Source organism: Solanum lycopersicum, chromosome 6 (assembly GCF_036512215.1).
Source record: "Solanum lycopersicum chromosome 6, SLM_r2.1".
In the NCBI taxonomy this organism is placed as follows: domain Eukaryota; kingdom Viridiplantae; phylum Streptophyta; class Magnoliopsida; order Solanales; family Solanaceae; genus Solanum; species Solanum lycopersicum.
The window spans coordinates 42,222,135-42,235,500 of record NC_090805.1 but is presented as its reverse complement, the minus strand read 5'-3'; the positions used below and the strand labels follow the sequence as shown (position 1 = coordinate 42,235,500).

The following is a 13,366-nucleotide window of genomic DNA, read 5'->3' as shown; positions in this document are numbered from 1 at the left end:
AGAAGCAAACTTGTATGGATGCAGTAGCAACCTCTCAAGTTTATACTGTACCCGAACACGTTGCCTGCTAGAGAAGAAGAAAATGTTATAGATCTGTCACAACATCAAAGCATGTATGAACAACAATAATGGAGCAAACCTCGTAGTATTCCCTCATTCCTACTAATAAACTGGGACACAAAGCATACATTATACGTATTGATACACGTGGCACTCACATCTAACTAGGCATGATGCCTAAATATTAAGAACAAAAAAAAAAGAGAACATGAAAAGAAAAAAACAAGCGTTATTAAAGGTAAACTAGGTAGAAAGGCAACGACAACCCCAGAGCCACATCACTGATAATACATGAGCTGTTGTGCAGCAACATTCTGGAAACCGCCATCATATATAGCTTGGCTTGCTCCAGAGGCCATCCCCATCGATCCTTGCTTCAAAGGATATTGACCCATGAGGCCCGGGACACCACCCATCTTGCTCATAGCTAGCTGTCTCTCATAAGCCAAAAGGTCAGTGGCCGAAATACCTAATGGTGTGGGAGCTGGTGGAGGAAGTGGGTTCGAGGTTGTTCCAGGTGGAGTTGGCTTGTTGCCCCACGAACACTGTAAGTACACAAATTAGAGCAGTTAGCTATCAAACACAACTAGAGGTAAAAAGACTATCAAGCACAAAAATGAACCTTAATCTGCCTTCCACCGAGAACTGAGTGGGTATTTCCCATTTGAATCGCTAAAGCTGCCTCAGCATGAGTATTGTATCTTACAAAACCAAATCCTTTATCACGCTGAATTCGAATTTCCTCTATCACTCCTGCACCAAGGGCATGAAAGTAGCGATGGAGATCAATCTGTGTTACCTGAAATAATAAAGGCTTGTAAGGGAAAAGTCCTTGCCAAAGGCCAAGAAGGAGACTAAAAGAGAATATGCCAAGGTAGCATGGTTATTTTCAACCTAAAAAAGTTACAACGTTGACATCTTAATGGAGGAAAGATGGAAACTAAACAATGGTAAGAGATATCCTCACCTCAGGAGCAATATTGCCCACATAAACAGTGGTGTACTGTGGGTTATTTTCAGGAGCATCACTATTCGCTGCCTCTTTACCATCTTCTACAATACCAAAAAGGCAAATAAACAGGGAATTTAGTTTATGATATTGACCATGTACAAAGGAGGCAAGAACAACATTGATTGAGTACACAACGAACTGAAGTACATGTACTGAATCCAGCTAGTTTTGATACACAGTGCTTAAAGTTGTCTTGCATAAACTTCTTTACCAATTAAAGCACTGGCCAAGGATTCATTAAAGAATTACATACCTGATGAACCATTTGTTAATTCCACAACACTTTTGGCATCAGAACTCTGTTTGTCATCATTCGAGTTAGCACCTTTGGTAGCCCAGTTGCAACGTATCTGCCTACTACCAAGCCATTTGCCTTCAAAAACAAAGGAGAAATAAAATGTGCACATTCAGCCATTCAGATTAGAAGCAATTTAATATTTGAACTTAAGGTTTAATGATTAAATCAAATCTTATAGCTTCCTACTGTATAAGAACGGTCTACAACATACACATTGAACAAAGTGAAATGTGTACAAAAACTGCTCAAATGCTCTCTACCTGTTAAATCATTGATGGCACTTTGAGCATCCTGCAAAAAGAAAAAAAGAATTTATTACAATATCAAAGAGGGGATGAAAAAAGAAAACGTGAAGCTACATACCAAAAAATTACCTGTTGGTTACGGAAAGAAACAAAACCAAAACCTCTAGAACGCCCAGTCTTTTGATCCCACATTACCCTTGCATCACTGTCATTAAAAAGGGATAATTAGCCATTGTATTTAAGCATCACCAACCCTATCACTTTTCCCTCGTGGATGCATTTTAAACATTCTGAAGTAAATGCATTGAAGGCATGATACAATCATTAGGTGATATTCAACTGACATTTCTTAGGGTGGATTCAAAATAGGAGGATGACACTTACGAGCAACCAGGGTAAACAGAGAAGCAAGCAAATAGCATTGCATCAGTAACTTCAGGGCTCAGATCACCAACAAATATATTAAAGTGACCTGCAAAGAGCAGAAAAACACTCTTCACACAGATTCACAAACTAGCACCAAGAAAAAATAAAGGGCGAAGTGCAAAGTTAATTGAGGATTAAACATTGATAGATAGACACTGAAACTTACTTGAAGTGTCCTCCCTCTGTCCACTGGCAAATGCCCAATTAACTTTAATAGGCTGCCCAAACCTGTAAACGGAGAAAGAGTCACAGTTAAACCAAGGCCAAGTTTGAAATAGAGAGCTCTTAAATTTACTTACAGATGCCTTCCATTAAGAGTGACTATAGCAAGTGCAGCTGATCTACGATCATAGTAGTGGATGAAACCATAAGATGACTGCATGACAGAAAGACTTGTAAATGACAGCGTCAAAGAGAGAATACAATACTTAAAGAGAAGAAAGGAGGAAGTCCTAGTCGCCGAGAATTCATACAAATTAAGCAAGGAGAGAAGAAAATTAACCTTTTCCTTCCTTATCAGCTTACATCCTTCCACCAGACCAGTACTAGAGAAAACTTCCTGAAGAAGAGGTTCAGTCACTTGCGGGTGAATATTCCCAACAAACCTGCATTTTCTCAGAAATAAAGAAACTAAAAGATTTAAAAAAAGAAAACAAAGGAAAAAAAAATACATGAAGCTATAAGAACCTTCTCCAATAATCAAATCATAACAAATTAAAGCTAAGTTAAATGCATAAAATTCAAAAATGTCAACACAAACAAGCAGGAAGAGAAAGAAAATAGACTGGCCCCAAAAGGACACTCACACACTGCGGCAGGTGGTTGGATCAAACCCAGGAGGCAGATTCCCACTAGGTATTGGCTCAATCTGCATCGAACCAAATGTATATGAGTGTCTAAGGTGATAAGAATACACATAAGTGGTAAGGTGATAAGAACAAACAAAAGTAAAAAATCCAAGCATACTCACAGATTATATATGCAGAACAGGAAGAATTTCATGAATCACAAAGAAAAAGATAAAGCTCCCTCCCCACCCAACACACAAAAGCTAGAAAATAACAAGGATGTAGAAGTGAAAAGAACAGACCATAGAAGAAGCACTGTCAGAGCTTAAATACAGTTTTATAGATGATAGCAGCAACATGGTATCCCACTACAGTTCGAATAAGTATCTAGAAATCTTTTTCCTACTTCTTTCTTTCCCTCTCCCTCCTATTTTTTGTTGCTTCATTTTGCAACGGGGATAAGATATACAGCAGATAAAGTTCCACTTCAAAGGACCAATTTACAACAAACTCATGACAAAATTGAAGATAATTGATTCCCACAAGGAGGAACCCATTGAATAATCAGGTTTTCTCTCAAAAGAGCTGTTTACTTAGTACCATACACATCACTAGCAAGCCAAAAGAGAGAAAGTAAACCTAAGCAATATATAAGGTCTGCAGCTATTTTGATACCGAGGGAATAACCATCATTCAAATCTCTAAATGAAACATTGTTACTCTATCACTTTGAGACATTATGGACAATGGGTAGACTCCAACAATATGGGACTCCATAAAAACTTCAAATCCAACACCTCGATAAGGTACCACTTCATGAATAGACCACGTCTCCAAGATTTGAAGTTCCTAATGGTTTTAATAAATGGTCTTTTTCTGTGCCACAACCATGAATATACAAACTATATAGAGTTTCCACAGCTCTCCCAGTTTCAAGTATAATTCTTTTTCACTTCCTCACACCGCCCTCATCACCCCCTAAGAATAGGTCTAGTTCTCCCTCAGTCACTTATCTTATCTCAGTAGGTTTTAAGATTGAGCTGAGACGGTCCTTTTTCTTTGAGTCAAAGCCAAATCTTTCTTCGCATTTCATCTAGGCTTGCCGTGTTTGAGACTTTCTAAATTGACCCAGTCATAGATCACTTGGTCAAGCATAATCAGCAAGATTACAAAAGAACAAGCCTTTAACTATCTGGCTCCCTTGAAGGAGAGTCTCCTCTTCAAAGAACGAGTCTCTTAAAATTAAGAATATTGCATTTCGGACCATATATCACATGAAACTCATCAAATCTAGTTATAGTGAAAACTAAAGATGGATTTGTAGATTGTTATTTGGTTACATTTAGTCTTTTCCACATAACTTGGCTCGTACTCCATGTCACTTCAACCAACAATCAAAATATTATTTTATCAATCTTTAATACTTAAGAACATAACCAAAGTCTACCTTCAACAGCGATCCTCCACCTTGTATGATTACTATATATCTCCTATTTTTATACTCAATGAAACATAGAAAAATGATTCAGAAAATAATCTTTCAGAAAGTAATCTCTCAATGTGAAGTATCATCGTGAGAACATTTTCATTCATTCTATACACACTGTAAAGAGAAATTTAAGTAGGTCACAGAAATTGAGGTGCTGCAGTGAAGGACGCACAAATAGATGCTTCCAAAAAGCCAAGTTCGAACTTATAGCATAACATGTTCCACACTTGGAAAGAATATAAGCAATTAAGCATCCAACCAAAATCTTAGAGATACAGATAAGAGTAACCAGAACCAACATAAATGCCTTAAGGAACTCTTAAAAATCAATAAAGACCAGATTTATACTCTGCCAGCCCCCTTATTTATTATTATCATTAAATTTTTCTCTTGAGATAATCAAAGTGGGTCAATAAGCTTAAGCCCGTATCAGAAAGAGTATGATTCACATCATGAGAAGCCTCATATCCAACCAAGAAATGAACTAAATAAACACAACACTTATCAGCCAAACCCACCAATACACATCCAAACACAACATTTCTACCAAACAGCACAGCAAGTCCAAGAGGTAAAAAAAAAAAAAAGATCAACTTCGAGTCGAAACAATTCTGAGAAAAACACACTCTCTCTGTTCCAATTTTGTTTGCCCTATTAAAACTCAGCACAGAGTTAAAAAAAACAAAAAAAAAAGATAAACTTTTAAATCATATATTCAGAAATGTCAAAAGTTCCAAAATATCATGTCAGGTGTAAAATTGGAATTAAAATGTTGCCAAACAAATGCATTCATCTCGAAACCGACTAGTAGTACAAACAAATTAACACTAGAAAAGCAGTATCTTCATGCCCAATATTTCCAGATAAATCAAACACAATATAAACCAAAACCTAAAAATCGCGAATATCCACCGCGATTCCCAAATAAATATAAATCACTCAACAAAATACACTCATACCACCACAAAATTGAATAAACTACCCAAAAAAAAAAAAGCAGGAGACGAACCTGAGGAGGAGCTAAGAGGCCAGGATGATAGAGAGACTGTTGTTGAAGAAGCGCTTGTTGCATCAAAGCTTGCTGTTGTTGCTGCTTCAGCCTCTGATTCTGCATTTTCTTCAAAGATCGATTCAATCGATTGATAAACGAAGAAGGAGATACTCACCAGCCCTTCGAACGCGGTGGTAGGGTTCTCTAAGCAAATAGAAAAAGAAGGTCCTCGAACAAAGGGAAAAACCAAAAAAAAAATAAAGAAAAAAAGAAGAGGATTTTACCGGGTGATGATGGTGACATTTATAGAAGAAGGTAAACGGGTTAGAACCGACCCGTTTAGAACCAATATATAAAATGAAATGAATGTATATAATCAAAAGAGAGGGACTTATTCAAAGATTAATCAAAATCTTATATTAAAATTATATGCTTATAATTGAATAGACTATCAAAATGCAATTTCTATCATATTTTATCAACCAACTTCTACTTTTTTTTCATTTTGTTGGAATAATTTTTATTTTTTTTGTATAATTAATTTTTAAAAAAATTATTGAAATAATTAGTATAAGAGAATTTACGAATAGATGACTCAATACTCAAAGTAGTTAATCAAGACGTCGATATGTGCATAGTTATTGATCATTTTATTTATATGGGACTACGCCTTAATTCAATCAATCAATATATTTTCATAAAAAATTAAAGAAATTTTTAAAAAAGTATCAATTCGCCTATAAAAAATTAAATTATAAAATTATCTTTTCGTAATGCCTTTAATAGTTAAGAAAGACTACATTTTAGTTTACTAAAACTAATGTAATATTTAAGGACAGCTCCAGAGTCATACTATTGAAGTTGTTGCTTTCGACCCCAAAAATATCAAATACCTAATTTATGTTATTCTTACGTATAAATGATAACATATAATTACTATAAATATCTATAATTTAAAAAGTTTATTGAATTTTTTTTAAATGAATGATCAAATAATGATAAGTTGTTAATACGTTATTCTTATTTATTTTTGAGTTATTTTTTCTCCGCATATTTCAGCTTTTTCTATTTAAAATAATTTTATTTTACAATTTTAACGCAATGTGTCAGAATAAGTAAAAAGAATTAACTATAAGTAAGTATTTATATAAACTTATAATTCATATGTTTTTCATGATTTCATATTGGGAAAAAATTTAAGAATGAGCTACAAATAAATATATATATATATATATATATTTCATCAGAAGTTTCTTTATAAGAAATTTAATTTTAAGTCATCAATTATTTTAAGCCACTCTTATTACATTTTATGATTTTTTGTCAAATGTTTTAGAAGTATATATGTATTTTGATAGTGGAATCTGGAGGAATATAATGAATACCATTAAAATATTGATTTTTATGTTTATCAGTTGTTATTCGATCTATAATAATTATATTTTTTTAGTTGGGTTTAGTATTTGTGAATTTTTTTTTTTTATTTTTAATCTAGTGTATCTATTGAAACTCTTATTAAATTCGCATAACATGCGGTAGAGTGTTCTTAACAATATTTTTCTATGTTATAGCTTGAATCTAAGACCTCTGTTCAATTGATAGTAAAGCAGTTCTACCATTGCATCACAACTCATATTAATCGCCAACATTATTCTTACAAATTATAATTTCTTACATCTATTGAAAATACTATCTTCTTTTTGTCTTATTCAAATTTCATTTTAAGATTAAAGTATTGAATGTTATTATAAAGTTGTATTCATCCTTTATTTATAATATATATATATATATATATATATATATTTTTATATTTACGAGGTAATGATAAAATTTGCGTATATTTTAATTATAAGATTTTACTAGATATGTTATTGTTATTAATTCTCCCTTGCATCTCTTTTTTTATTTCTCATTTTCTTTAGTCATTTAGTAAAAATATTACTAGAAATTCAGGATTTGTAAACATCTTGTTGCACTACGAATTAACATGTATGCACAAGTCCTACATAATTTTTAATCAAAAATGTATTTAGCAAAAATAGATGTGTTGTAAATCTTTTATCTAGCTCATAAAATTATATTGTTTCTCCTAAATTACGTACATCAAAATATCATTTTCGTTACCCTAAATAGTGTTATATTAGGCATACTTAATATTATTAGTAACATAATAATAAGGACTAGAATTCAACGTCAGATAATCTTTTTATATGTGATAGTAATACTTTGTATGATACGCGTTAAAAATAATTTGATGTATTTTGATATACATAAATCAATACTTGTTTATTTAGATTACTAAATTATCGAGTATTAAAGGAATTTATTATCGTATATCTTTTCTAAAATAGGTATATGTATCAAAAATTGGCTTACACAATCTATATGTTAAACACTATGTATTTTTTAAAATCATTTGTATGCATATCTAAAATTGGCATCGATTCTTCACAAAATATTTATCCAAAAAATAAGTTTGTTTAGTCTTTAAAATTTACAATATGTATATTCGAATGTGTATCTCTTACTATATATATAACGTGGTATTTTAAAATATATTTTAGAATGTATACATGACACTCTTCTCTTCATTAAATAATTTTATAAAAAATTAAAAAAAAAAAACGCTCAATATTCATTTGAACATGTTGAAAAGGCTGATGTAATCTAAACATCGTGATGAGTTACAATCATTATCTTATAACAATATATCAAATACTAAATATTTGCATGTAATAAATAACAATTTTAAATCCTAAAATATATTGTTAGCTCATTTTTTAAAATTTAAATTAGCCCGCAAAAAAAATTATATAGAAATAACATTTAAACTAGTTTATAAAATATGTACATAATGTATATTATTACCTTCTTTATTTTGTCATACATTTTTAATACTGTGTATTGTCTTGACAAATTAAAGTAAAGAAAGAAATTGAATTATCATTAAATATCACCAAAAACAAAAAAAAAATAAAAATTTGATGACATACCTATTAAAGTAAATTGAAATTTATTTTTCATAAACTAGTCGAACTTGCTTGAATCGATAGACTTATCGGACTTCTGTGTCTATTCAATTGATTTTGTTGCAGACTCTTCCCCACGCCTATTTCTTCCCCCGACCCTGTAGTGGAGCTTGCCCCCCGCCCTAGGCCTATTGAGATCTTTTCCTGTGCGAGTAAATTCATATTGAGGAAAAAATAAAATATTTTAAATTCAAAATAGGATCTGTCATGAGGATAAAATAACAAATGTATGTCAAGATTTTTTATTTATTTTATAAGATGCATCTTTTTTTTAGATGCTAAATCCATTTTCATATAAAATAAGCAAAAACATAATGAAAGTAAACTGACATATTAAGAAAGTTATTAAAATCACCTCGCAATTTGAAAAACTATTATAAACTTATCATCAGTTATTTATTTTATATTAAAAGAAAAAACTTTTTCAAATAAAAGAATTATAATTTTTAATTTCTTGATGGGTCGTATCTTTTTTGATAAGACACAATAAATTATTATTCATAGTATCATTTATTGAACATAAATCGAGGAGTTCATTGAGCACAATGTTTTATCTTTTTATCGTGATTTTTCTTTTTCTTTTTCTAATTACTATTATTATTATTATTGAATATTTTTTCTTCTTGATTTTTTTTATTTGTGTTTTCATTATATTAGAAATTTTTAATTGAAATCTAATTTTCTATTTATAAATTTATTCAGTAAAAATATTTAGTTTAAATTCATGAACTTTTAAAATATTTATATTATATAACATGGAATAAATGTGCAATGCAGGTATTTGAAAACTAATCTGCATAAAATGTTAAATAAAATTTGGAATTAAAAAAAATAACAAATGTATGTTAAAATTTTTATTTCTTTTTGAAATATGCTTTTTTTTTTTGAGTTACAAAGGGAAAAAATAACTCCTTGATATTAAGAGGGAAAAATTTAATTCAAACAAATATGAAGATTTTTTTTAGGCAAATAATAGTCAGGCCTACTCAGTTTTTTAAGTCTACTTCAAATGAAAAGTTATCTCAAGGTCAATAATAATAATAGCTAAATTTGTTTTTATTTTGTTTTTTTAATCTTTTTCTGTTATCCTAATTTGGATAGCCTCCATCAGCCACATTTTTAAAAAAATTATGAATTTATAAAATTCAAATATCTAAATCTTCAAAAATTACTTTTGATGAATTGAAATATAATTTATTCCTGTTTTATGTTATTCACCAATTAAAAAAAAATGTTTTCTTCTTATAGAAAAAAATTAAGCGTAAAATATATATACATATATAAGTTGATTAAATAATTAAAATTAACTTAAACTGTTGTCAATTCAGGAACATATGATAAAATTCAAATGACGCAAATATTAACTTAAAATTATCGATTCTCTTTTGAATTTTCCGATTCCCCTTTTGGCATATCTCCTTACTTATATATATTTCATTAAAATAAATTATTTTTTTCGAATGGAAGGATTGTAACTTTTTAAGGATAGTGACTTTTTAAAGTAAAGTGACTTTTATAATAAGGTACAATAAGCAATTGTTTTAACTACTTTTATTGTATATAAATTGAGAGGTTCAACAGGCTCAAATTTTTATTCTTTTATCTTGATTAATTATTATTATTACTATTTTTGCTGCTTCTTTTTTTCTTGCTCTCTATTAGACTTTTTAAATTTAATTTTATATTTATATTATTATTTAGACTAAAATATTTAGTTCAATTCTTAAACTTGTAAAGTGTTTATACTATATTTAACGTGCGATACACGTGCAATGCACGTGTTTTAAAGCTAATCTACCTACAATGTTAAATTGAATTTGAAATATTAATATGATATACCTAAAAGTAATAATGACGGTATAAGTTAAATAATATGTGAATTATAATGTAATATCATGTAATTATTATATAATACGAGTAATTTGTGAAGTATCAGAATGTAATGATTACATACCATAAGTAACTTGTAAATAGTTACGTCTCAGAGAAATTATTACATGCCATGAATAATTTATGCATTTTGATAAATCATGATGTAATCATTATATGTTCCGAGCAATTTATCTGATACAAATTTCTCAAACAACCATAAAAAATACATGTAACTGCATCAATGCACTTTAAACGTCAGTGAAGAAAAATCATACACAAAATTATCACTAGAATTTGTTTATTTCACATGTATAAATTTTATTATAAGTTTTCAAATTATATTGTTACTATTTAGTTTATGTAGTTAAATAAATTAATCAATTTATATTGTAATTGATCTATCAAAACTCAGAAAAGCTCACCTAAAAAGCCATTTTTTTTGTATTATTAAGGAAAAATAATTAAACCTGCCTATGTGGAGTAGAAGAAGCAAGATAATACCATGATGCCCAGTGTTATCATCAAATACATTTCAAGATTGAAAATTATTTTTTAATTTTTGCTTTATTTTTTTCATATATTCTGAAAATTTATCTATTTATTTATAAAAATTAGAGCAGAGAAAAAAATTTAATGACCATTAAATATCACCAAAACAAAAAATAGTAGTTGACAACTATTAGATTGAAATTTGTTACTTTTTCAAATTAAGAAAAGAATAATTAAAATATTTTAAATTCTAAGAAAGGAGCAATCAAAAGGATAAAATAACAAATGCAAGTTAAGATTTTTGTTTATTTTTTGAATATGCTCTTATTTTTCGAGTAACAAAAGAAAATAAAATTCGTAAATTTTAATTCAAAAAAATGTGAAGATATATCTTTTTTTAAAAATTATTGGGTCTACTCATTTTTTTCTCCTTCCAATGAAAAGTTATCTTAAGGTAAAAAATAATTACTGTTAGATTTATTTTTATTTTTTATTTTGCTTTTTTTTTATTCTCTTTTCGTTATTCTAATTTGTATCGCAATCATCGATTTAAATTTTTTTTATTATTGATAGATTTATAAAGTTCAAAGATCCACATCTTTAATAGTTAGTTGAATGGATTGATTATTTTTTCCTCTAACTTTACGCTAAGTTACTCAACCAATCAAAAGAAAACTTTTCCCCTTATTCTACAAAATAATTTATCGTAGAACACTTATGTAAGTTAACTAAATAATAAAAATTAACATAAAACATTGTTGCTTCAGGAATGTTTGATAAAATTCAAACCATATATATAGTAACTTTAAAGTATTGATCCCCTTTTTAATGATCATATATATATATATATATTTAAAATAAACTTTTTTTTCGCATTAAGTGATTGATATATTTTTGAATGATTGTGACTTTTTTAATTGTCACATGATCGAGAGATGCAAGTTTAATGTGAGAAAATTATTCGTACTATGTGAAAGGATTATATTAAAGAGTAGTACATTATAATTTATGTTCAATTTTTTTTATTATATTAAAGTTAGATCAAATAATTACTTAAGTGGAGAACAAATACCTTTATAATAATTTATTATACGATTTTATAAATTTTTATTTATTTGATAAGATTGAATAAACAATTGATACTATTTTAATAATTTTACAATTTGTGGAATTTTCGTGTTTATGAAAAGATATATAATATCAAAATTTCATATCACATATCTAAATAAAATTTTAATTTCATCTTATAATAACATATCATGATATCATGTCGAATGAAAAATGGAATCCTAATTTGTCTTTTGGACGGCTCAGTAGTGTACCTTTAAATTCTTAGAAATTTATGTCAGGTTACAAAACATATACGTGTGATATTTTTTAAAATAAATTAATCGTAACTCTTTTAATTATTGTTTCTTAAAACCAAAAAAACAAAAAAAAAATGAGAAGACATGATATTATATCTAGAAACTTCCATTTAAACTAGTGACGAGGACGTGAATATAATATTTTTCAACGAATAAATCGAAGTTATTATAAGCTGGAGTTTTATTCTTCAAAACATGCATTTCTTAAAATCATTTTGTTGGTAAATTTTCATAAATTTACTATAATTATTAATCATTCCACTATGTAGTTAAAACACATATTGTGTTAAACTTTATTTCATATTTGCTAATAAATAATTTAAATATATAATATATCTTTTACATAAAACAATCAAAAAGATATCTTTCAATTAATTGTGAAAATTAAATGTGTTAAGTCACATTAACAATGTTCTCAAAACCATTTTTGATCGTGTTTGAGGAGGATCTCGAGGTCGGGTGTATCAAAATGTTTTGGTGCTCAAATAAAAGATATACAATCTTGAATTGGAACAGCTAGTTTGAGATAGAAAAAAGTTATTGATATTATCGATGACGAGTTATTAATTTAAAAATTTCAATAGCGGTTTTGATCATTTTATTATATTGGGTTATCAGCTTTTTACGGTTTGAAGTTTTTTCATTAATAAGTTAACCGATAATGCGATAATAAATAAATTACATTTATGTTATTTGGTATATAAAGTTATTGGCTAAGTGTTTTAGTTTCATACTTCATTTCTAACTGAGTCACAACGTCAAACTTTTATCGATATTTGCTTTTGAGCAAGATGCAATCTACCAATTAATGTCATTTAGTTTGTCAACTTATTTTTAAAACAATTCAATAACCAATAAATTTTAAAATCAAAACAACCGATATACAACCGCCCCTACGAAACTCACTGGCTCAATACTATGTAAGGCTAGCTGGAACGACACAATTAGAGGGACAAAAGATTAATCTAAACAGTGTTTAATTAATGATGGGACACGTCTTTGAGATGATGAATTAATTAAGTATTTACTAATACTTGTTAATTAAAGCTAATTATATAGCTAGCACTCGTGCAATCCCAGATTTGCCTCTTTAAATATTTATTTGGTGTCAGTTAATTGTTGCCCGCCGGCTTCGAGGGTAGAAGCGATTTATCCGTTTCAATTTATGTGATACTATTTGATATAAAATGATAATATTGACACTTTTACTGTTTACGTTTAAAATATATATATGAATCGAAAATGTATGTAGTTATGTCTTATATTTGCATTATAATTGTAAGGACAAAATAAGTTATTC

General features: G+C 28.7%; 1 protein-coding gene across 2 annotated transcripts; it reads right to left on the bottom strand.

The window, feature by feature from the left end:
* Nucleotides 1-129: 129 nt before the first annotated feature.
* On the bottom strand, nucleotides 130-5,650 carry LOC101265651 (oligouridylate-binding protein 1B). Of its 2 annotated transcripts, none has more exons than XM_004241826.4 (12): nucleotides 5,328-5,650; nucleotides 2,848-2,909; nucleotides 2,544-2,646; nucleotides 2,341-2,417; nucleotides 2,208-2,269; nucleotides 2,000-2,087; nucleotides 1,745-1,820; nucleotides 1,631-1,661; nucleotides 1,326-1,445; nucleotides 1,028-1,113; nucleotides 683-859; nucleotides 130-605 (listed from the first exon to the last, which is right to left on the bottom strand). In XM_004241826.4, the coding sequence occupies exons 1-12, from the start codon at nucleotides 5,430-5,432 to the stop codon at nucleotides 339-341; spliced, it is 1,254 nt and encodes a 417-aa protein (XP_004241874.1). In that variant the 5' UTR covers nucleotides 5,433-5,650; the 3' UTR covers nucleotides 130-338. The 2 variants fall into 2 exon arrangements, with proteins under 2 accessions (XP_004241874.1, XP_010322821.1); XM_010324519.3 differs by having other exon boundaries at nucleotides 1,028-1,110; nucleotides 5,328-5,601.
* Between the last annotated feature and the right edge of the window lie 7,716 nt (nucleotides 5,651-13,366).

What these genes read in the sequence shown, in the direction of transcription:
- LOC101265651 (XM_004241826.4), bottom strand. Translation starts at nt 5,432, where the DNA reads ATGCAGAATCAGAGGCTGAAGCAGCAACAACAGCAAGCTTTGATGCAA. An exon ending in TCTGTTTACCCTGGTTGCTC is followed by an intron (nt 1,821 to 1,999) that starts GTAAGTGTCATC and finishes TTTTAATGACAG; the next exon opens with TGATGCAAGGGTAATGTGGG. An exon ending in ATTAACAAATGGTTCATCAG is followed by an intron (nt 1,114 to 1,325) that starts GTATGTAATTCT and finishes TTGGTATTGTAG; the next exon opens with AAGATGGTAAAGAGGCAGCG.